Raw genomic sequence first — 21,902 nt, 5'->3', positions numbered from 1 at the left:
AGAAAGATGAGTAATAAGCAAAGCTAATTGCTGGTGATAGAAAAGTCAGCATAAAGATTACTTCTGGCTTTGGGAAAGGTAGTATCAACTAGGAAAAGACCCAAGGGGATCTTATACCTGTACTGGAAATGTGTTCTTTGTTTTGGCCAAGTGGTAGTGATGTGGATGTATGTGTATGTAAGAATTCATTCAGCTATATACTTAAGATTAGCAGAATTTACTGTCTTTTTATAGTGCAATTTAAAAATAAAATGAAAAAAGAAGCTTGGGATCTGGCATCCTAAAGACGCTGGGATGAAATCCCAGCTCTGCTACTCAATAGCCCAGTGACTGTAGGGCAAGACTGAGTCTCAGTTTCTTCGTTAGTTCAAGAAGTAGTTGTGAAACTTAACTGCAAAATTCATGTAAAGCTAAGTAAGTGCTTAAAGCTAAGTAAGATCTGGAAATGCAATGAGTAAGACAGTCATGTTCCCCATTCTCACAGAGGTAACAGTCTTACAGAGGAAATTTCCAAGTGTGTCATTCATCAGTATTTTTATTTTAAGAAGCTTACAAGGTATTAGCTGCCAAAACATCTATTACTGAAAGCTATTAGTTTGAACAGCAGAAAATTGTCATTTTGTGTAAGTCAGAAATGGTTGAAACTAACACGTCTATTCAAAGTGTCTTTTATCCATTTTTCTTAAGATTTTGATGTTTTCCTTCATTGTGGTTTCTGTATGCATGAGATTAGTGACAATACCCAGCAAGCATACCACAGAGGGCCCTTGTCTGTAACAGCTGAGAAAAATGTTGCCTATTTTTCTCAGCTGTTGAGCCACACTTGTGCTGAAACTATGTGTGCTTCTAAAACCCTTCCAAACTCTCCTTTGATAATGGAAAAGAAAGGAAAAAAAAAAAAAAAAGATGGGGTGAGAGGGTAAAATGTTTTTTGGGGTTTGTTTGTTTGTTTTTTGGGAGGTACCAGGGATTGAACCCAGGACTTAGTTCATGGGAATCAGGAGCTCAACCACTGTGTTACACCTGCTCCCCTGGGATTTTTTAATGGGAAAAAGAACATTAACTTAAATGAGAGAGGCAGTGTAATAAAATGTTGGACATGGCAGATAAATGATGGAATTCCTTATTTTATTCTAATTATAGTATTTCTTTTTAGGAGCAGACATTAAAGACAAATTAAAATGTTATGACTTTGATGTACATACAATGAAGACACTAAAAAACATTATTTCACCTCCGTGGGATTTCAGGGAATTTGAAGTAGAAAAACAGACTGCAGAAGAACCGGGGCTTGCACCACTGGAAACCTCAAGGAAAACTCCAGATTCCAGGCCTTCATTGAATGACACCTTTGAAATTGAAATGAATGAAAGTGACATGATGCTAGAGACATCTATGTCAGACCACAGTACATGATTCCAAAAAGTGGTCCAAATTCCATTTTGTCATAGTGTAGGTTGGTATTTTCTCATGTCCTTGTCATGTTTTAAAGAATTTTCTACTTTTCAACATGAATCCAAACTCAGTCTTTACATTTAGGAGCAGAAACCTGCCTTAAAAGACTGGATAGCACACCTTTGCAAATGATGTTTTCTGATCCAACAAAATAGTTATACATAGTGGAATAAAGAAGGTAAACCATCTATAATGTCTTTTTTCCCCTTTATTGTGGTTCTATATATATAACAAAACTTGCCATTTTAACCATTTTAAAATGTGCAGTTCAGTGGCATTAATTACATTCACAGTGTTGTACACCCATCACCATCTGTTCATAAAATTTTTCACATCCCAGTCTGTACCTATTACGTAACAACTCTCCGTTTCCATCTCCCTCTAGCCTCTGGCAACCTCTAATCTTATTATCTTTTTAAACTAGATCTTTTGCTCTTACTATGATAAGTGTTGAGAGTCATATAAAATTGTTTACAGTACTTAATTAAAATTAATTTCCAACACCCAAAGGTCATAATAGTCTTTAAGCTACCAAAAGCATAGCCTATTAGTAAGCCCAGTAGGGCCATTTTGAGACATTTGAAAAGCCAAAAGAATTGAACAGATTTTGGTGCTAAATTATAATTTTGTTCTATAAAATAAAAGATTTAAAAATGATCCACTCTTGTCTTTAACTGCTGTATCCTAGTGAGTTTTGAGTTTTGCCTTTTTTTTTTCTTCCACATATTAATGTCATAAGCGTTTTAACTATTGGTGAATGTTATGGGCTCTGATGTCCTGTTTTTATTCAGTCATTTTAGCATCTTTGGCACTTTCATCACATAGTAATAAGACTGAAACTGAATTCATGTGAAATAAGCAGCTGATTGTCAGTAATGCTATGTCATCTTAACTAGACTACCTGTCTTGTAGAAGCATCTGAGATCAGCTGTGTTAAAACTTGATTGGAATGATATTCCCCATTTCTTAGGGTCAAAAATGAAAAGTTCTTAGAAAGTTTTACAAATTTGGCGAGTGGTTTAACTTCATGAAAAATATAAATTGAAATTTTTTAAAAAGCTTGTATTAACAAGACCGTTTTACTAAATCTCTAATCTTTAAACATTTTTTACATCTTCACTAAAAGTAGCAAAAGACAGTATCTTACTGTGATTCATAAGTGAAACTGTAAGAGAGTTATTAATCAGGTACTTTAGCTCATTAAACATTTAAAAATTGGCAAGTTTTTTCCCCTCACGTCTCTCATTTTAGAATGGAAAAGAATGTTTAACCCAAGAAACTGTTTCTCTTAATGAAGAATTGTTCTTTATTTGATTCAGTGATTTGTAGGTGGATGTTTCTGAAAATCAGTTTAAATCACTTTGGATAGCTTATTATTGGCTTCTGGAAGGTGAGTTGGGGCAAACCCTATATTGCTCTAAGAATTGTTCTTCAGTAAGCCTCATTTCTTCCATTAAGAAATAGTGTGGTAGTTTGAAACTACGTACCCCAGAAAATTATGTTCTTAAAGCTAATCCATTCCTTTTGGTGTAAACCTATTGTAAGTAGGTTTTCATGAGGTTTCTCCAGTTAAGTTGTGTGCCAGGGTGGGTCTTAATCTTACTGGAGTCTCTTGAAAACTGGATGAATACAGAGAGAAAGCCAGGGAAGCAAGAAACTGAAAACAATGAAGCCCTGAAGAGAAGGGAGAGCCCAGCAGGCAATTGCCATATCCCTTGCCCTGTGGCAGAAGAGCCAAGGATTTGCTGGCACCTGATCTTTGGGAAGAAAGCATTGCTTGATGATGCCTTGATTTGGGCAGTTTTCTCAACCTCAGAACTGTAAGTTTGTAAGCTAATAGATTCCTATTGTTTGAGCAGCTTAGCAAATAAAATGAGGCTTTAGCTGTTGTTTTAGTTGGCACACTCAGATTGAGAGTGATGCCCTGGGCATTTTCTTCAGGATCCAATTTTAAGGCATTCAGTATTGTTCAAACAGCAGCTAAAACTTATTACAAATCTTGAGTTTTAACAGCTCCCCCAGATGTGAATTAGCCTGACAAATGTTCTCTTCCATAGATGGTGCATACGGAGCCTGTTATGCAGTGCCTTTTGGTTTGCCTGAATTATTGTAGGATGCCCCTCCCCAGATGAGTAATTTACTAGTCTTCCTCTGCAAGACTTCATCTTAGGAAAGAAGAGAACTTCCATCTTTGTGGTTCATAACAGCTCAAGTGTGTAACAATTTTTCCAAATATATCAGCTTTTAAAATAATCTACTGACTTGGGTAACTACAAGGAATACTGGCTCTAACCTGACATGTATAAATGGATCCTCTTCCAACTTCTCTTCCATTTTCACTTGATACTGTGATTTTCTTGGTTTTATCTGAAATCACCCAATGAAACCTCCCACATTGCATGATATATCAAACTTAATTCAAACGATTATTTCAAGTTGTAGATTACCATATAAATTATTTTGTTTCCTGCATTTACAGTTCTTTGAACATAGCAATTTGTATAAAGCATTTTCCTTCCTTTTAAGGACGATGCTACTTAATCAGAATCTAGGCTCTTGAATGTTGAAGCCTTGGCCTATGACCACAGTAGTGAGAGATTTCTCTTTTTACCTTTTATAGTCCTGAGCAGCTTCTGTTTTACATATATATGTAGTTATATAAAAAGTAATTAAAATGTAATAATCAGAGAAAGCATTTTTGTAATGTTCATGGACTGTCACTAGTATACAGTGGATGTGAATATAAAATCTGTCAGGATATAAAATACCACTCATAGCCAATTGCTAGGATTCACAGTGATGTCTTAATTAGAATGAAATTATGCAGGTAGTCCTTATAAACACTATGGGGAGGATGAGAGTGGTCAAAGCTTTTCTGGGAAAGGTGATGTTTGATCTCTGCTAAAATATAAAGAATAGGAGTGTTTGATTCCGGGGAAAGGGGTGGGTAGGTAGGACCAACAAATGGTATTCCCAAGGGAGTGGAACAATCCAGTGGCTAAAGCAGACTGAGCAGTGGCAGACAGTGGATTGTTGAGGATTTCCATAAAAAAGTGAAATTATCTATGTTATCTATGTTTGAAATGATTATTCTGGCTGTCCTAAAGAATAGGTTTGAAGGGGAAAGAATTAGATCTAGTAAGCTAATGTCAATAAGATATGTTGGCTTGGATTAGATTGGTGGCAGTGGAATTGGGGGAAAATAGAAAGTTGAGTAGAGAACTTAAAAAGAACTAATGCAAGAAATAACTTGATTATAAAAATTTCCTGAAGTCCATAAAACTTAATTTGGGGCTTTATTGGCATAATGATTATGAAGATCTTATGAAAGTTTTTGTTTTGTATTACGTTAAGGAAGAGAAGCTAAATCTCTTTTGGCTGTGCTGAATTAATATACCTGCTACTTCACTTGAATATGTGAACTCAGATTTTCTTGAAGGTAGACCCAAAACTAAAATAAAAACATCCTTTTTTTGTCCTAAAAAGGAGCTAGGATTTATGCTTTATTCATTGAAAATCGTTCCTTTAATGCTTTCCTCATCCTAATTTAGAAGACACATTATTCTACTTTTTCATAGAAGAAATACTGTGTTGTTATTTTAAGACATTTATCCACAGTATCATTGGCAAGTAAGGTACAGTATATAAATTTTCAGGCACTGGAAACACTTGAACACCAATACTTTTCATCTCAACCTTTCTAAAACGTATTCCACATATTTCTGCCTTCTTCAGCAGAATGAAAATAGATTTCCTTGCTTGTGGGCCCATTATGCCAGACACAGTTCCAGGCACTAACTCTAATAGGTCTTTTATTACCCCAGCTGTACAGATGAGGAAGCTAAAGCCATTGTGTAACTTGCCCATTATCGCACAGCCAGCAGGTGGCAGCACTAGTATCCAAGCCCTGTTCTTTTGTCTCAGCTTAGTTTAGACTTGAAATTACTCTGCTGCCACAGGAATGAAAGACTCACACACCAAAACTCGTATGCAGGGAAGGCCCCATCTGGTTTATTTCTCTTGCTTATATATCATGTATTTTTGGATTCGGCCAGCGGCTGTGGTTAAAGTTACATTTCTCAAGGATGTTTTGTCTTGGAATAAGAAATCTTGTCCTTGGGCTCACATCCTATCTAGCAGCAGAGATACAAGAAGTTATTTTCAAACTTCAAGCAATAAGCTTGTGCAGAGATAAGCAAGGACAGAGCTATTTTTGCCTTGAAGCAAGAACAGATGAGCTTTAATAAATCATTTAACCATGCCCTTGCTGAGGTGGTAGAACTAATCCCCACACTGCCTCATCACAGTGAACATCAGTTACTGCATTGAACATTAAATATCTTTTAAAAATAATTCAAACAAAGGTATTCTAATAAATTGCAGAGTTTTCTCACATTTATTTTGCCCCCGCAAAGGTTATTTTTTCATTTTGTTTCCTTATTGATCATCTGTTATATTTGAGGTTTCTGGAAAGTGAACTCCTGCTAAGTGAGCCATTACTATAGTGACATGAAAGACAGCAAAGGCAAAAGCTTCAGGAAATTTGACTCAGCTGCATTCAGTTTAGCAAGTGTTTGCACCAATGTTTATGGTTTCAGTGAGTATAAAGAAGAGGAAATGTTTAATTGTACTGCCAAGTATTATTTCTGTAATTACTCAGTTCAGTACACCTTGTCATGATGCATAGTTTCCTAAGAGTGTCCCTGCCAGCTATAGAGCAGCTGTGCTGTCATCTGCAAAGGAAAACTTAAGGGGAAGTGTTGTTATGGTCACCAGTTTCTCCAAGTTGCTGTCATGTCCAATTAATTAGGGCTACCATGTAAAACATAGCCTTTCTTAGGAAAGCCTTTCCCTGGGGCCACATTTATGTATAGAAGGAAAAGAATACTATTCATATTTAAGCAAAACTGAAGTTACCTACTACATTCTCTGGGACATTTGGAGATTTAATTCTACTTTGTTTTGATACAAAGTCCCGTGCATATGTAAAACAAAACGTTTCAAAGGCTGGGTAATGTGTAAGAAGCTAGATTTTTTTGTGTGGTACGCTTATTTTTTCAAATAAAGTCATGCATAAACTGTTTTATAAGTGTGTTTTATTCACTATATCTTAAAATTCATTTAAGTTTTAGCTAAAGAATAATTTCATTAGCAAATCTGAATTCTGAAATTTGGTGATTTTTGTGAAATCATTTCTCAGCCTTATTTGTGAGTAATAGGAAGTGAAGAATCAGTGGGGTCTTAAAAACTGACAGTGGTAGCTATTTGGGGAAAAGATATTTGGGTATTTTGCTGGCTAGATTTTCAAGAATACATCCTTACTATTCTGGAAAAGAAATGAGATTTAAGTTTTTTCTGAAATTTTTCATTTTAGGGAGAAACTATATAAGTCTGATCACTTCTGTATGTGTTATAGTCTGTTTCCATGTAATTCTAATTACTGTTTCCTGTTGAATAACAACTTGAATTTATTCAATGGGAAAAAAGCCATTATTTAAAAACTGAAACATAAACATTTGAACATTGCAGCGCTATTAACTTATTTGTAGTTCTCTAGCCAGAGAACTCTTAATTTTTAGCAAATGAGAGAAATCTTTTTTTGTAATAGCTTTATTGAGATATAATTCACATACCACACATTCACCAATTTAAAGTATATAATTCAGTAGTTTTTTTTTTCTTTTTAAAATATTTATTTATTATTATTATTTTTTAATTACATTTAAAAAAATATATGAGGTCCCATTCAACCCCACCGCCCCCGCCCCCCACTCCCCCCACAGCAACACTCTCTCCCATCATCGTGATACATCCATTGCACCTGGTAAGTTCATCTCTGAGCATCACTGCACCCCATAGTCATTGGTCCACATCATAGCCCAGACTCTCTCACGTTCCATCCAGTGGGCCCTGGGGGGATCTACAGTGTCCCGTAATTGTCCGTGAAGCACTATCCAGGACAACTCCACGTCCCGAAAACGCCTCCACATCTCATCTCTTCCTCCCGTTCCGCACACCCAGCAGCCCCCATGGCTACCGTTCCCACACCCATTTCACATTTCCTCTGTGGACATTGGATTGGTTGTGTCCATTGCACACCTATGTCAAGTGAGGGCTTAGATTCCACATGGGTACTGGATGCACTCTACCCGCTTCTAGTTGTAGACACTCTAGGCTCCATGTTGTGGTGGTTGACCTTCTTCAACTCCATGTTAGCTGAGTGGAGTAAGTCCAATAAGTCAAAGTGTAGGAGCTGAAGTCTGTTGAGGCTCTGGGCCTGGGTGTCATATTATCAGTCCAGAGATTCAAATCCCCTACATATATCTTAAACTCAGCACCAACTACAATTCCAATAAAGTAGCATGCAAGTCTTGTGAAAAGAGATCCCCTCTGAGTCCATTTCCATCACGCAGAAACACCAGCTCCAAAGAAGGGCCATCTGTCATGGCAGTGAACCCCTTCTGCCATGACCATAGAACCCGTGGGTCTCTTTATCCCTCAAAAGAACCAATACCTGGGGTTGTATCTACCTTATCTGTCTCTTAGACTCTGTTCAGTTGTACATAGGGGTATTCCTTCTGACAACCTCCAGACTCTTTTTTAGAGACTCACAGCCTTATAATCTCATTTCTCCTTTCCATTTCCCCCTTACATTAGGTCAAACAGCCTCCCGAAGTCATGTTATTATATGTAGACAGGTATATTCTGCTGTTCCGCATTGAATCTTTAATTCAAGGTCATTTTCTAGTTGCTTCTTCAGCTGGTATGTGGTAGTGATCCCTCGGTGCCAGGGAGGCTCATCCCCGGGTGTCGTGTCACACGCTGGGGGGAATGCATCACATCTACACGCTGAGTTTGGCTGTGAGAGTGGCCACATTTGAGTAACATGAAGGCTGTCAGGAGGAAACCCCCAGGCACAATGCTACTCTAGGCCTTGTTCTTATTGCAGGTGCATAGGCTCAAAAGTGTAGCCATTAGTATCAAGAGCCCACTGTTGGGCCCTCCTTCCTTCCTGGTTCTTGCCGTTGCACCTGGAGGATTGCCGCTGCTCTCCCAGGGCCCACAACAGTGACCCCCCGGCCAGGAGCCCAGTACCCCCCCAGCTGTTGTTTTTAATTGTTTCCACTATGAGTATATATAGACATTACCATATACCCTGGGCATATGCCCTGTATAACTCCCTGTCAACCATATATATCCTGTCAATAACATCCCATATCAGTATTCCTCCGCTGCCATTGTTGAACCACTCTGTGATCCAAAACTTCCCGTAAAGTGAATCCCAACATAATGTCAGCTTCAGAAGAGTCTTAGATCACCAAAATTCATATATACAATATACAGTATTTCCCCAGATCCACCTTAAAACCTTTTCCCTTCCACAGCAATAATCTTTTAACTTATTCATATCATATTTCCTGAAACTGATGTACAGATTCCAAAACTATAGTTTTCAAACAAGGTAACATTTGTGCTTACTATGTGGTCCATACTTTAGGTTGTACAGTTTTCTAAATTTTTTAGTTATCCTATGTTTTGTCTTATGGTTTTCATTATTAGTCTGTCGTCCCCTATATGTTTTTGGTGTAATATTAGCTGTTTTATATTCATCCTCGTGTACTCTCACATAACTCCTCTTTTGCCCCCTTATTTACCTTTGTTCTATCCATTGCACGTCCATATTCCCCTCCCCTTAGGGCCCACAACGCCTGCCAATCTAATGCCCTGGGAGCCGTCCTTTCTCACGAGAGATACAGTTCTCTCTATTCGACGGCATTAGTCTTCCCCAGGATATGGGTCCACCCCACCCAATGGTAGAACCCACCTTGGCAAAATGAGCCTTCAGCTATTCCCTCCGGAGTCCGTCCCGCATCAGACCATACCCCCTGAGCATCCTAACCAGGTGACCCTCCTATTTATACTTTGATACGTTTTACTCAACATTTAGTTCTCAACGAACTTCTGGCACTCTCCCATGTTTGTATGTTGCCCCTCCCTCCCACCTATTTCTTGGACCATATTACCCCTCTTCCCATCCCCAGCCCCCCTCAAACCCAGAAAACCCCACCCGAAGGTAACCCCTTGCCCCCATTATGTCCCTTCTTTGTGCTCATACTTACCCCCAGCTCATCACAGATTCCACCCCTACAGACATTAACTCACATCCTTCCTCCACCCCCCGATTTCCAGTAAGCCACTTTTCCAGACTCTAGCTCTCTGAGGCAGTTAACTTATTTCATATCATTGAGGTCATATAGTATTTGTCCTTCAATGCCTGGGTTGCTTCACTTAACATAAGATTCTCAAGGTTTATCCATGTTATCACGTGCGATTGTAGTGTATTGGTTCTTACAGCTGAGTAGTATTCCATTGTGTGTATATACCACATTTTATTGATCCACTCATCTGTTGATGGACTTTTGGATTGATTCCAACTTTTGGCGATGGTGAACAATGCTGCTATGAACATTGGTGTACATATATCGGTTTGTGTCCTTGTTTTCAGATCTGATGGGTATATACCCAGCAGTGGTATTGCTGGGTCATATGGCAAATCTATGGATAATTTTTTGAGAAACTGCCAAACTGTCCTCCAGAATGGTTGGATCCTTCTGCATTCCCACCAGCAATGGATGAGTGTTCCCCTTTCTTCACATCCTCTCCAGCATTTGTATTCTACTGTTTTTTTCATGGCTGCCAATCTTATGGGAGTAAGATGGTATCTCATTGTAGTTTTGATTTGCATTTCCCTGATAGCTAGGGATTTGGAGCATTTTTTCATGTGCTTTTTAGCCATTTGTATTTCTTCTTTGGAGAAGTGTCTGTTTAAATCTTTTTCCCATTTTTTAAATGGGTTGTTTATCTTTTTGTTTTCGAGATATATGAGTTCTTTATATATGTAAGTTATAAGTCTCTTATCAGATATATGGTTGCCAAATATTTTCTCCCATTGTGTGGGTTCCCTTTTTACTTTCTTGACAAACTCCTTTGAGGTGCAGAAGGCTTTAATTTTGAGGTAGTCCCATTTATCTATTTGTTCTTTTGCTGCTCGTGCTTTTGGTGTGATATTCATGAAGCCATTTCCTATTACAAGGTCCTGTAGATGTTTCCCTACACTGCTTTCTAAGGTCTTTATGGTCTTGGCTCTTATATTTAGGTCTTTGATCCATCTAGAGTTGATCTTTGTATAAGGTGTGAGATGGTAATCCTCTTTCATTCTTCTACATATGGCTATCCAGTTCTCCAGGCACCATTTGTTGAATAGGCCATTCTCTCCCAGTTGAGAGGGTTTGGTGGCTTTATCGAATATTATATGGCTATATACATGAGGTTCTATATCTGAACTTTCAATTCGATTCCATTGGTCTGTGTGTCTCTCCTTATGCCAGTACCATGCTGTTTTCACTACTGTAGCTTTGTAGTATGTTTTGAAGTCAGGAAGTGTGATTCCTCCTATTTCGTTTTTCTTTTTCAATATGTCTTTGGCTATTCGGGGCCTCTTTTTATTCCAAATAAATTTCATAGTTAGTTTTTCTAGTTCCTTAAAGAAGGCTGTGTTGATTTTTATTGGGATTGCATTGAATGTGTAGATCAGTTTTGGTAGGATAGACATCTTAATAATATTCAGTCTTCCTATCCATGAACAGGGAATATTCTTTCATTTATTTAGGTCTTCTTTGATTTCCTTGAACAATCTTGTATAGTTCTCGATGTATAAGTTTTTTACCTCTTTAGTTAAATTTATTCCTAAGTATTTGATTTTTTTATTTACTATTGTGAATGGTATTTGTTTCTTGATTTCCTCCTGATCTTGCTCATTATTGGTGTATAGAAATGCTACTGATTTTTGCGCATTGATCTTATAACCTGCGACTTTGCTAAACTCATTTATGAGTTCTAGGAGCTTTGTTGAAGATCTCTCAGGGTTTTCTATATATAGGATCATGTCATCTGCAAATAATGAAATTTTGACTTCTTCCCTTCCAATTTGAATGCCTTTTATATCTGGTTCTTGTCTCAGTGCTCGAGCCAGTACTTCCAAGACAATGTTAAATAGGAGCGGAGACAATGGGCATCCTTGTCTTGTTCCTGATTTTAGAGGGAAGGATTTCAGGACTTCGCCATTGTAAACAATGTTGGCTTTAGGTTTTTCATATATACTCTTTATCATGTTCAAAAAGTTTCCTTGTATTCCGATCTTTTGGAGTGTTTTTATCAGGAAGGGGTGCTGTATTTTGTCAAATGCCTTTTCTGCATCTATAGATATAATCATGTGGTTTTTTTCTCTCAATCTGTTTATATGGTGTATTACATTGATTGATTTTCTTATGTTGAACCATCCTTGCATACCTGGGATAAATCCCACTTGGTCATGGTGTATAATTCGTTTAATGTGTTGTTGAATACGATTAGCAAGTATTTTGTTAAGTATTTTTGCGTCTAGGTTCATTAGAGAAATTGGTCTGTAATTTTCCTTTCTTGTGGTGTCTTTGTTTGGCTTTGGTACTAGGGTAATGTTGGCATCATAGAAGGAATTAGGCAGTGTTCCTTCTGTTTCGATTTTTTGGAATAGTTTCAACAGGATTGGTGTTAGTTCTTTCCGGAATGTTTTGTAGAATTCACCTGTGAAGCCGTCTGGCCCTGGGCTCTTCTTAGTTGGGAGATTTTTAATGACTGATTCTATCTCTTTGCTTGTGATTGGTTTGTTAAGATCATCAATTTCTTCTTTCGTCAGTATGGGCTGCTTATGTATTTCTAGGAATTTGTCCATTTCCTCTAAATTGTCATTTTTGTTGGAATATAGTTTTTCAAAGTATCCTCTTATGATAGTCTTTATTTCTGTGGGGTCAGTGGTGATATCACCTTTCTCATTTCTTATTTTGTGTATTTGCATCTTTTCTCTTTTTTTCTTTGTTAGTCTCGCTAAAAGTTTGTCAATTTTGTTGATCTTCTCAAAAAAAACAGCTCTTGGTCTTGTTTATTTTTTCAAGTGCTTTCTTATTTTCTATTTCATTTAGTTCTGCTCTTATCTTTGTTATTTCCTTCCTTCTTCTTCCTGTTGGGTTACTTTGTTGTTGTTTTTCTAATTCCTTCAAATGTGCAGTTAATTCTTCAATTTCTGCTCTTTCTTCTTTTTTGATATATGAATTTATGGCTATAAATTTCCCTCTCAGTACCGCTTTTGCTGCATCCCATAAATTTTGGTATGTTGTGTTATCATTATCATTTGTTTCAAGGTAGTCATTGATTTCTTTTGAGATTTCCTCTTTGACCCACTGTTTTTCTAAGAGTGTGCTGTTTAATTTCCAAATTGTCGTGTGAAGTCTGGGTCTCTGTCCCTTGCAAATTTCCAGCTTCACTCCACTGTGGTCAGAGATATTGTTTTGTATGATTTCGATCTTTCTGAATTCATTAAGCCTTTCTTTGTGGCCTAGCATATGGTCAATCTTGGAGAATGTTCCATGTGTGCTTGAGAAAAATGTATATCCTGCTGTGTTTGGGTGTAATGATCTATATATGTCTATTAGATCCAGCTCTTCTAATATACTGTTCAAATGTTTTGTTTCTTTAGTGATTCTCTTTTGAGATGTTCTGTCCAGAGTTGATAGTGGTGTATTAAAATCCCCCACTATAATTGTAGATGCATCTATTCTTTCACTTAGTTTTTCCAGCGTTTGCCTCACATATTTAGAGGCGCCCTTGTTAGGAGCATAAATATTTATGATTGTTCGATCTTCTTGACAAATTGTCCCTTTCACTAAAATATAGTATCCTTCTTTGTCTCTCACAATTTTTTCGCATTTAAAGTCTATTTTGTTTGATATTAATATAGCTACTCCTGCCTTTTTTTGGTTGTTGTTTGCTTGTATGATTGTTTTCCAGCCATTCACTTTCAACCTCCATGAGTCTCTGGGTCTAAGATGTGTCTCTTGTAGGCAGCATATAGATGGGTCGTATTTCCTTATCCAGTGTCCCAGTCTGAATCTTTTGATAGGTGAGTTTAATCCGTTGACATTCAGTGTTATTACGTTTAGAGAGTTATTTATGGTAGCCATATTTTGGTTGGATTTGTGTTTGTTATATTTTGTTTGTATTATTTTATTTTCCCCTTCTATTTTTGTCTTTCTTGTTGCTTTTACACTCTCCTCCATCTCTGACTGTCCTGTTTTTTCCTTTCTTCCTGCAGAATTCCCTTAAGAATTTCTTGAAGGGGAGGTTTCTTGTTGATATACTCTTTCAGTTTCTGTTTATCTGTGAATATTTTGAACTCTCCATCATTTTTGAATGCTAGTTTAGCTGGATAGAGTATTCTTGGTTGGAGATTTTTTTCCTTTAGTACCTTGACTATATCATACCACTGCCTTCTTGCCTCCATCGTTTCAGATGAGAAATCAGCACTTAATCTTATGGAGTTTCCCTTGTATGTGATGGTTTTCTTTTCTCTTGCTGCTTTTAGAATTTTTTCTTTGTCTTGAGCATTGGATAATTTGACAAGTATATGTCTTGGGGTGGGCCTGTTGGGGTTTATGACCAGTGGAGTGCGCTGTGCTTCTTGGATATGTACATCTGTCTCTTTCAGTAGATTTGGGAAGTTTTCATTCATTATTTCCTGCAACACTCCTTCTGACCCCTTTCCCTTCTCTTCTCCTTCTGGAATGCCTATAATACGTATGTTTGAGCGTTTTGCATTATCATTCAGGTCCCTAAGTCCTATCTGGATTTTTTCTACCTTTTTATTGACCACTTCTACTATCTGTTTGATTTCCAATGCACTGTCTTCCACATCACTAATTCTCTGCTCTGCCTCTTCTAGTCTGCTGATATTTGCTGCAAGTGTATTTTTGATTTCTTGAATTGTGGTGTTCATTTCCATCATATCTGTTATTTTTTTGCGCATGTCTGCAATTTCTCCTCCGAGTGTTGTCTTCACGCTGTTAACCTCTTTCATTACTTCATCAAATTTGTCGGTGATAAATGTTCTGAGATCTTTCATTGCTTGTGCGAAGTCCTGCCCCCCTTCCTGATTTTTAGTTTGTTGATTGGATTCAGCCATGTTTTCCTGATTACTGGTTTGGTTTGTAGATTTTTGTTGCTGTCTTGTCAACATTTTTTCTTGACGGGTTTAATCAGTTCCTTAGCTTCTTTGTCTAGTCTTGGAGATTAATTAGCTGTTGTTTTTGCGTAAGTGTTATATCTTCTCTTTGTCACTTTGTTCTTCTTATTCCAATTTCTTATTGCTAGTTAAGCTCACTTTAAAGGAAAGTATTAGTGCTGGGGAAAGTCAATTGTGTAAGGAAGGAAAAAGTGTGAAGTAGTATTAGTGATATATGTTTACAAAGCAACAATATGAGTTCTCGGAGGATGGAGGTTAGATCATGTAAATTGTGTAGAGTTATAGTAGTAGGAAAGTACCTATAATGAGGTAGACGACTGAATATGGGAGGAATGTGGTACGTACTAAGAGGCTATTGTTTTCGTGAGAGAGGGAAAGAGAAAAGAAAGGTAATAGTTTCAGGGACGAATACCAGATGGAAAACTAAACAAAGGTATTAGAAATTCAGAGTTAGACACTTTGTGGATCAAAGAAAGGGAGATGGAATATAGGAGAGATAGCAGATGGTGGAGGATATCAAGTTGTAGGGGAAAGGGGATAGTGTAGATAGGCTAAATCTATTCACAGAGAAATGAGGCAGTGGAGGGTGAGGAAACCCAGCAAATGTGAGGTATTTCCTGTAGGACCTATTGTATTGTTAAGGTAAAATAGTATAAGAAGAATATTGGGGACAAGAAAGAGAGGATTAAAAAAAAAAAAAAGAACAACAAGAACAACAAGAACAACAAAAAATAAAAAATAAAAATAAAATTAAAAAAAACAAAACAAAAAAGCAAAGAACAGAAACCCCGCCGCCAGGCTCGGCTGGGCTCAGCTGGGCTCCGGTCCCCCGCCCGCCACCCGCCGCGGCTCAGCTGGGCTTGGCTGAGCTCGGCCCGCCCGGCGCGGCGTGGCTGGGCTCGGCCCCCCCGCCCGCTGCGGCTCAGCCGGGCTCGGCCGGACTCGGCTTCCCCGCCCACCGCCCGCCGCCGCGGCGCAGCGCGGCTCGGCTCTCCCGCCCGCCACCCGCCGCGGTGCTAGCTGCCTCAGCTCCGCCTACCCAAGGAGGGAGTCCTCCACACGTAGCTGGGATCTCCGTGTATATTTCACAGATGGATCCTCTCTGTTACCTTCCCTCCAAATCGATGTCCAGACACCTCCGGACCAGGAAGAATCCCGAAACAGCCGGTCCCAAAGAGTCTCCAACGCCTCCCAGCCGATTCCCCCCAGGAGCTAGTAACCGGGAAGTTCACTCAGCCGCCATCTTGCCTCCCCCTCCTGAAAAGTCCCAAATTATATCTTATAGACCAGTCCTTTCCGTTACCTTCCCACCAAATCGATGTCCAGACACTTCCTGCCCTGAAAAAATCCTGAAAAAGCCTGGTCCCGGAGAACCTCCAGCGGTGCCCAGCTGCCTCTTCCCAGGAGAGACGGCAAGGCAAGCTCACTCAGCCACCATCTTGCCGGAAGTCCTCAGTAGTTTTTAATACAATCACAGAGTTGTGCAGCCATCACTACATTAATTTTAGGACATTTTCATCCCACCGAAAGGAAACGAATACCCATTAGCATTTCCCATTATCCCCTACCTGAACCTACAGTACTAGGCAACCACCAATCTACTTTTGGTCTCTATGGATTGGCCTATTTTGTACATCTTATATAAATGGAATCATATATGGTGATTTGCATGGCCAGATAATCTATTGTATGGCTAGGCTACATTTTATTTATCCATTCATCAGTTGATGGACATTGGGGCTGTTTCCACTTTTGGCTCTTATGAACATTCATGTACAAGTTTTCATGTGGACAATGTTTTCAGTTCTCATGGAATTGCTGGGTCATATTCTATGTCTGTTTAACTTTTTGAGGAACTGCCAGATGGTTTCCCACAGTAACTATACCATTTTACATTTCCATCAGCACTGTTTGAGGGTTCCAATTGCTTCACATTCTTGCAAATACTTGTTACTGTCTCTCAGTTATAGATATCCTAATGGGTATAATGTGGTATCTCATTGTGGCTTTGATTCTTATTTCCCTAAAGACTAAATGATGTAGATCACCTTTTCATGTGCTTATTGGCCATTTGTCTATTTTCTGAAATATCTGTCCAAGTTCTTAACCCATTTCTTAATTGGGTTGTCTTTTTATTATTGAGCTCTAAGAGTTCTTTATATATTCTGAATATTAAACCTTTATCAGATACATGGTTTCCAAATATTTTCTTCCATTCTGTTGGTTTTCCTTTCACTTTTCCATTTGTGTGTCTTTGGAGAATTCTGTTCAGATCCTTTTCCCATTCTTTAATTGGGTTGTCTTTTTATTATTGAATTGCCATAGTTCTTTATATATCCTAGATGCCAGTCGTTTATCAGATATATGATTTTCAAATGTTTTATCCCATTCTGTGGGTTGTCTTTTTACTTGCTTGATGGTGTACAGTGTATCTATTTTTTTCTTTGGTTGCTTGTTCTCTTGGTATTGTATCTAAGAAATGATGCCAAGTCCAAGATTGTAAAGAGTTATTCCCACATTTTTTTTTTTTAAAGATTTATTTATTTTTATTTATTTAATTCCCCTCCCCTCCCCCGGTTGTCTGTTTTCTGTGTCTTTTTGCTGCGTCTTGTTTCTTGTTTCTTTGTCCGCTTCTGTTGTCGTCAGCGGCACTGGAAGTGTGGGCGGCACCATTCCTCGGCAGGCTGCTCCCTCCTTCGCGCTGGGCGGCTCTCCTTATGGGTGCACTCCTTGCGTGTGGGGCTCCCCTACGCGGGGGACACCCTGCATGGCGCGGCACTCCTTGCGCGCATCAGCACTGCGCATGGGCCAGCTCCACACGGGCCAAGGAGGCCCGGGGCTTGAACCGCGGGCCTCCCATGATTCCCACATTTTCTTGTAAGAGTTTTGTAGTTTCAAATCTTACTTTTAGGTCTCTGGTCCATTTTGAGTTCATTTTTATGTTAGGGTAAGGTAGGTGTATTAGTCAGCTAAAGGGGTGCTGATGCAAAATACCAGAAATCTGTTGGCTTTTATAAAGGGTATTTATTTGGGGTAGAAGTTTACAGTTACCAGGCCATAAAGTGTAAGTTACTTCCTTCACCAAAGTCTGTTGCCACATGTTGGAGCAGAATGGCTGCCGATATATGCAAGGGTTCAGGCTTTGTCTTCCTCTTAAGGCTCCGTGGTCCCAACTTCTTGCAATATCAGCTGTAGGCTAGGATAAATCTTATCTTTCCTGGTACTTGTTCCTCTCCGGGCTCAGCTGCTCTGTTCTCTCTATAAGGTCAGCTATAGACTGTCAGGCTCTCTTTCTTCTTGGGGCCTCTGCCTTCTCTCCTTCCTCAGGTATCTGCTTCTCTGTGTGTTTACTTCTGGGGGCTCCAGTATTAGCAAAACTCCAACTACTCTGCCTTGTCATTTTCTCTGTGAGTCCCTGCCCACCAAGAAGGTGGGGCTCAATGTCCTACTGATGGGGCCCAATCAAAGCCTTAATCATAATTTAATCAAGAGTGAAACCTCTGAATCCAGTACAATCTAATGTACCGAGAAGAACAGACCAATTTACAGACATAATCCAATATTTATTTTGAGAATTCATAAATAATACCAAACTGCCGTGGTAGGGTTCTACCTTTATTCTTTTGCATAGGGAGATCCAATTGTTCCAGCATGTTAAAAAGATTCTTCCTCCTCCGATCAAATTGTATTGGCACCCTTGTAAAAAATCAGTTGACCATAAATGTGAGGGTTTATTTCTAGACTCGCAATTCTGAATAATCTATTGATCTATAAATCTAGCCTTAAACCAGTAGCACACTGTTGTGATTCATGTAATTTTGTAGTAAGTTTTGAAATCAAGATGGGTGAGCCTCCCTACTTAATTTTGTCAGGATTGGTTTGGCTATTCTGGGTTCCTTGTATTTCCATATGAATTTTAGGGCTAGCTTGTCAATTTCAGCCCCCCCCCCCAAAAAAAAGATGGTGTTCTTATATTATGCTGAATCTATGCATCAATTTGGGGAATATGCTGCAGAAATTTTGAAGGAAAAAAAATGGGCTAAGCTATGTGAAAAAGATAAAGAAATATAGCATGATACTTGCAATGAAAGAGCCTATGGTTCATTGGAGTGTTCCAGTCAAGATGTGACTTTGTTAGGTGCCAAATACAGGCCACTCTGGCAATAGACTTGCATAAAGACACAGATCCTGCTCTCAGTGAAATAACAGTTTGGAGTGAGGGTTACCTCAACCCTTAGCATACAATATAGAAAACAGGGAAATAGAGTTGTGCTCAAGAGGCTGTGGGAGGGAAGCGGACTTGGCCCAATGGATAGGGCGTCTGTCTACCACATGGGAGGTCTGTGGTTCAAACCCCGGGCCTCCTTGACCCGTGTACAGCTGGCCCACGCGCAATGCTGATGCGTGCAAGGAGTGCCCTGCCACGCAGGGCTGTCTCCTGCGTAGGGGAGCCCCACGCGCAAGGAGTGCACCCTGTAAGGAGAGCCGCCCAGCGCGAAAGAAAGTGCAGCCTGCCCAGGAATGGCGCTGCACACGTGGAGAACTGACACAGCAAGATGCTGCTGACAACAACAGAAGCGGACAAAGAACACACAGCAAAATGGACACACAGAACAGACAACTGGGGGGGAGGGGATGGAGGGAAGGGGAGAGAATAAAAATAATTTTAAAAAAAGAGGCTGTGGGAGCTGAAATGAAGGGCCTCTCCCTTTGGCTGAGGGAGGGTCAGGTTGGTCTGAGAGGGCTTCAGAAAGGTGGACAAAGCATTCTAAGCAGAGTGCACAGCTGAAGCCATAACTTTATATAAACACAAGAAATCTCATAAGGCATTGTGCATGATCAGGCCTAATGAGAAACAGGGACAGTACTTTTTCCATTTGATAATTTTTTTGTTTTATTGACTCAGTAGAAGGGAATTCCTTTGGATCAAGATTGCTTCAATAGGAAGCGAATATGACTCAAGCTATTGGGCTCAATTCCTGGGGCCTTCTGGTGAAGGCAAGCAGACCCACACAGCAACCTGACCAGCGCAGGAGTGCTGGCCTACATGGAGAGCTAGCACAGCAAGATGAGGCAACAAAAAGACACAGGAGAGACAATAAGAGATGCAGCAGACCAGGGAGCTGAGATGGCATGAGATAGAGCGCCTCTCCCACCCCAGAAGGTCCCAGGATCAGTTCTCAGTGCCACTTAAAGAGAAGACAAGCAGACGCAGAACACACAGCAAATGAACACATCAGACAGTGAACACAAAACAATGGGATGGGGGGCTTAAATACATAAATATTTAAAAAAAAAAAAAGATTGCTTCAATAAGAATTTTTGGTAGACTGGAAGTTTAAGGTTCAGAATTCCTTTTTACCCAGTCTAGAAACTTAAATACTAAGTTAGATGATTGTTTAATCTGAATAAGAATTAGAAATTAAAGAAGACCTGAAAATAGGTTGAGAGCAGTTTTTAAAAAAGATATTCAAAATATATGTTCTGATTTAAAGACCAATGAAACATTCCAAATTTTAAAAGGAATTGTTTCCACAATTTTTCACCATCAGTCACACATTTTTATTATTCTGCCCCTACTGCCCACTATCATTATATATTAAAAGATTTTGTCTGCCAACCACATTTCCCCACTTTTTATCAGGCAATCAGAGATTTTGATCAGTATAACTAGTCTTTCTATAATTAGTTGAGATGAAAGGAAAGAAATAATTGGCCTAACCTGTGCAAATTTTTCATGTGTTTTTCTAGTAAGATGCCCTTAGACTTTCTGAAATATTGACAATAGTTCCTGCCCCCTTTGTAGAGAACTCCATTTTGGAGCTACCTTATGAGTATTTTGGCCCATTTGAAGTGTCACATCAAGTGTATTCATAGGTAGTGGCTAAAAGATAAAGTAATGTTTAGTTTGCCAAAGGGGTGCTGATGCAGTGTACCAGAAAATGTGTTGGCTTTTATAAAGGGGATTTATTTGGGATAAAGTTTACAATTCCAAGGATATGAAAAGTCCAGCTTAAGGTACCATAAGAGGTGCATTCTCACCAAAGCCAGCAGCCTTGGGTTAAAGCAAGATGGTGGGTGATAATCTGCCTAGTCTCTCCTTCCCCTCTCCGCGTTCTCTCTCAGACTCAGCAGCTCTGCTTTCTTCCAGATTTCAGTTGCAAGCTATGGGGCAAAGTGGCTCATCTCTCCCTGAGGCCTCAGCTGTGTTTGAGCCTTCTCTGTTCTGTAACATGGCAGGATCAAAAATGACAGTGTTGTATCTAACTGCATCTGTCAGAGTGTCCCTTTATAGCAGACCCAGCTAGGGGGCAGGCACTCAAGCTAAGTCACGCCCAGTGACGTACATTGCCCAATCAAAAGCCCTAAATCAATCTTAACCAGTATTCCAAACGAAGGCCCTTCACTGCATTTAATGCAATCAAAGGGTGTCACACCCAGAATTGCAGATTAGTTTAGAAACATAACCTTTCTCTTTTGGGATTAATAAAATAATGTCAAACTGCCACAAAGAATAAATTAAGAAGCCTTGGACTTACTTCTAGTTATGTGCCAGTCTTAATTTCTTAATACCTCACTTTCACATTCTCTAGTTTTTGAGTTTTTTTTTTAAATAAAAACCACCCCACAGCATATACTGTGGTATGGTAATAATATAAGGGTAATCAAAAAATTTTTGAACAATTGTTTTAGAACTATACTTCCAACAACTGACACCTAAAAAAAATGTATTGACTTCTCAACAACTTGTCACTCCATTTCTAGTTGGAAACACTGTGTAGCAGAGTAGTATTATCTCCTTTTAGCATGATCCAACCGAGTTGTTTTCTTGACTGTTTTAGAATCTCTTCCGCATCATCTAATACAAGGTTCATGTATTCATCAAAACCAGTAATACACCCCTCTATCCACATATTTACTTGCTCATAGAGCCACACCTGAATCCGGGATCTATTTTGCAAATATCTGAAGATGAGGTTGATAGGCTGCACCATCACCTTCTGCACTTTTTGACCCTGGCCACGGTAAGCCATGGTAGAAGTTCACAAAGACCATACGAAACAGCACCTCTAGTTGTTTTTGTTGTTGTTTATACTCTAAGTTCTTAAAAGAAAGGTGCTATAAGTGACAAATAGAGCCAACATGAATAAAGAATATGGAAATAAAAAAGCATATTTTAAAATAACTCATATCAGTTAGTCAAAAGTGTTTACTACCTGCAGGTTTGTAAATGAAAAATGTGACCTTCATTTTGATGTTCCAAGAGTTGAGCACCTCAGAGCTGAGTAAAAATGATAACAAAAATCAAACCAAATAATTACAGGCCCATTTT

General features: G+C 39.0%; 1 protein-coding gene across 3 annotated transcripts in view; it reads left to right on the top strand.

Annotated features, from left to right (window-relative positions):
• Window positions 1-6,538, top strand: part of CDC16 (cell division cycle 16) — a 41,416-nt gene extending 34,878 nt beyond the window's left edge. The window contains exons 18-20 of one of the 3 annotated variants that reach the window (XR_009181104.2): window positions 1,157-1,456; window positions 1,540-3,275; window positions 3,513-6,538. Coding sequence is in view for 2 of the 3 variants with exons in the window: in XM_071208754.1 (XP_071064855.1) it covers window positions 1,157-1,416 (260 nt within the window). In the remaining variant the exon portion in view is untranslated. Of the gene's footprint in view, window positions 1-1,156 lie in introns of all 3 variants that reach the window. The other 2 variants (XM_071208754.1, XM_058278335.1) reach the window with 2 other exon arrangements.
• The last annotated feature ends 15,364 nt before the right edge of the window (window positions 6,539-21,902 follow it).

The sequence above is a fragment of the Dasypus novemcinctus genome, chromosome 17 (assembly GCF_030445035.2).
Source record: "Dasypus novemcinctus isolate mDasNov1 chromosome 17, mDasNov1.1.hap2, whole genome shotgun sequence".
NCBI lineage: Eukaryota > Metazoa > Chordata > Mammalia > Cingulata > Dasypodidae > Dasypus > Dasypus novemcinctus.
This window is presented reverse-complemented; position numbering and strand designations above follow the sequence as displayed.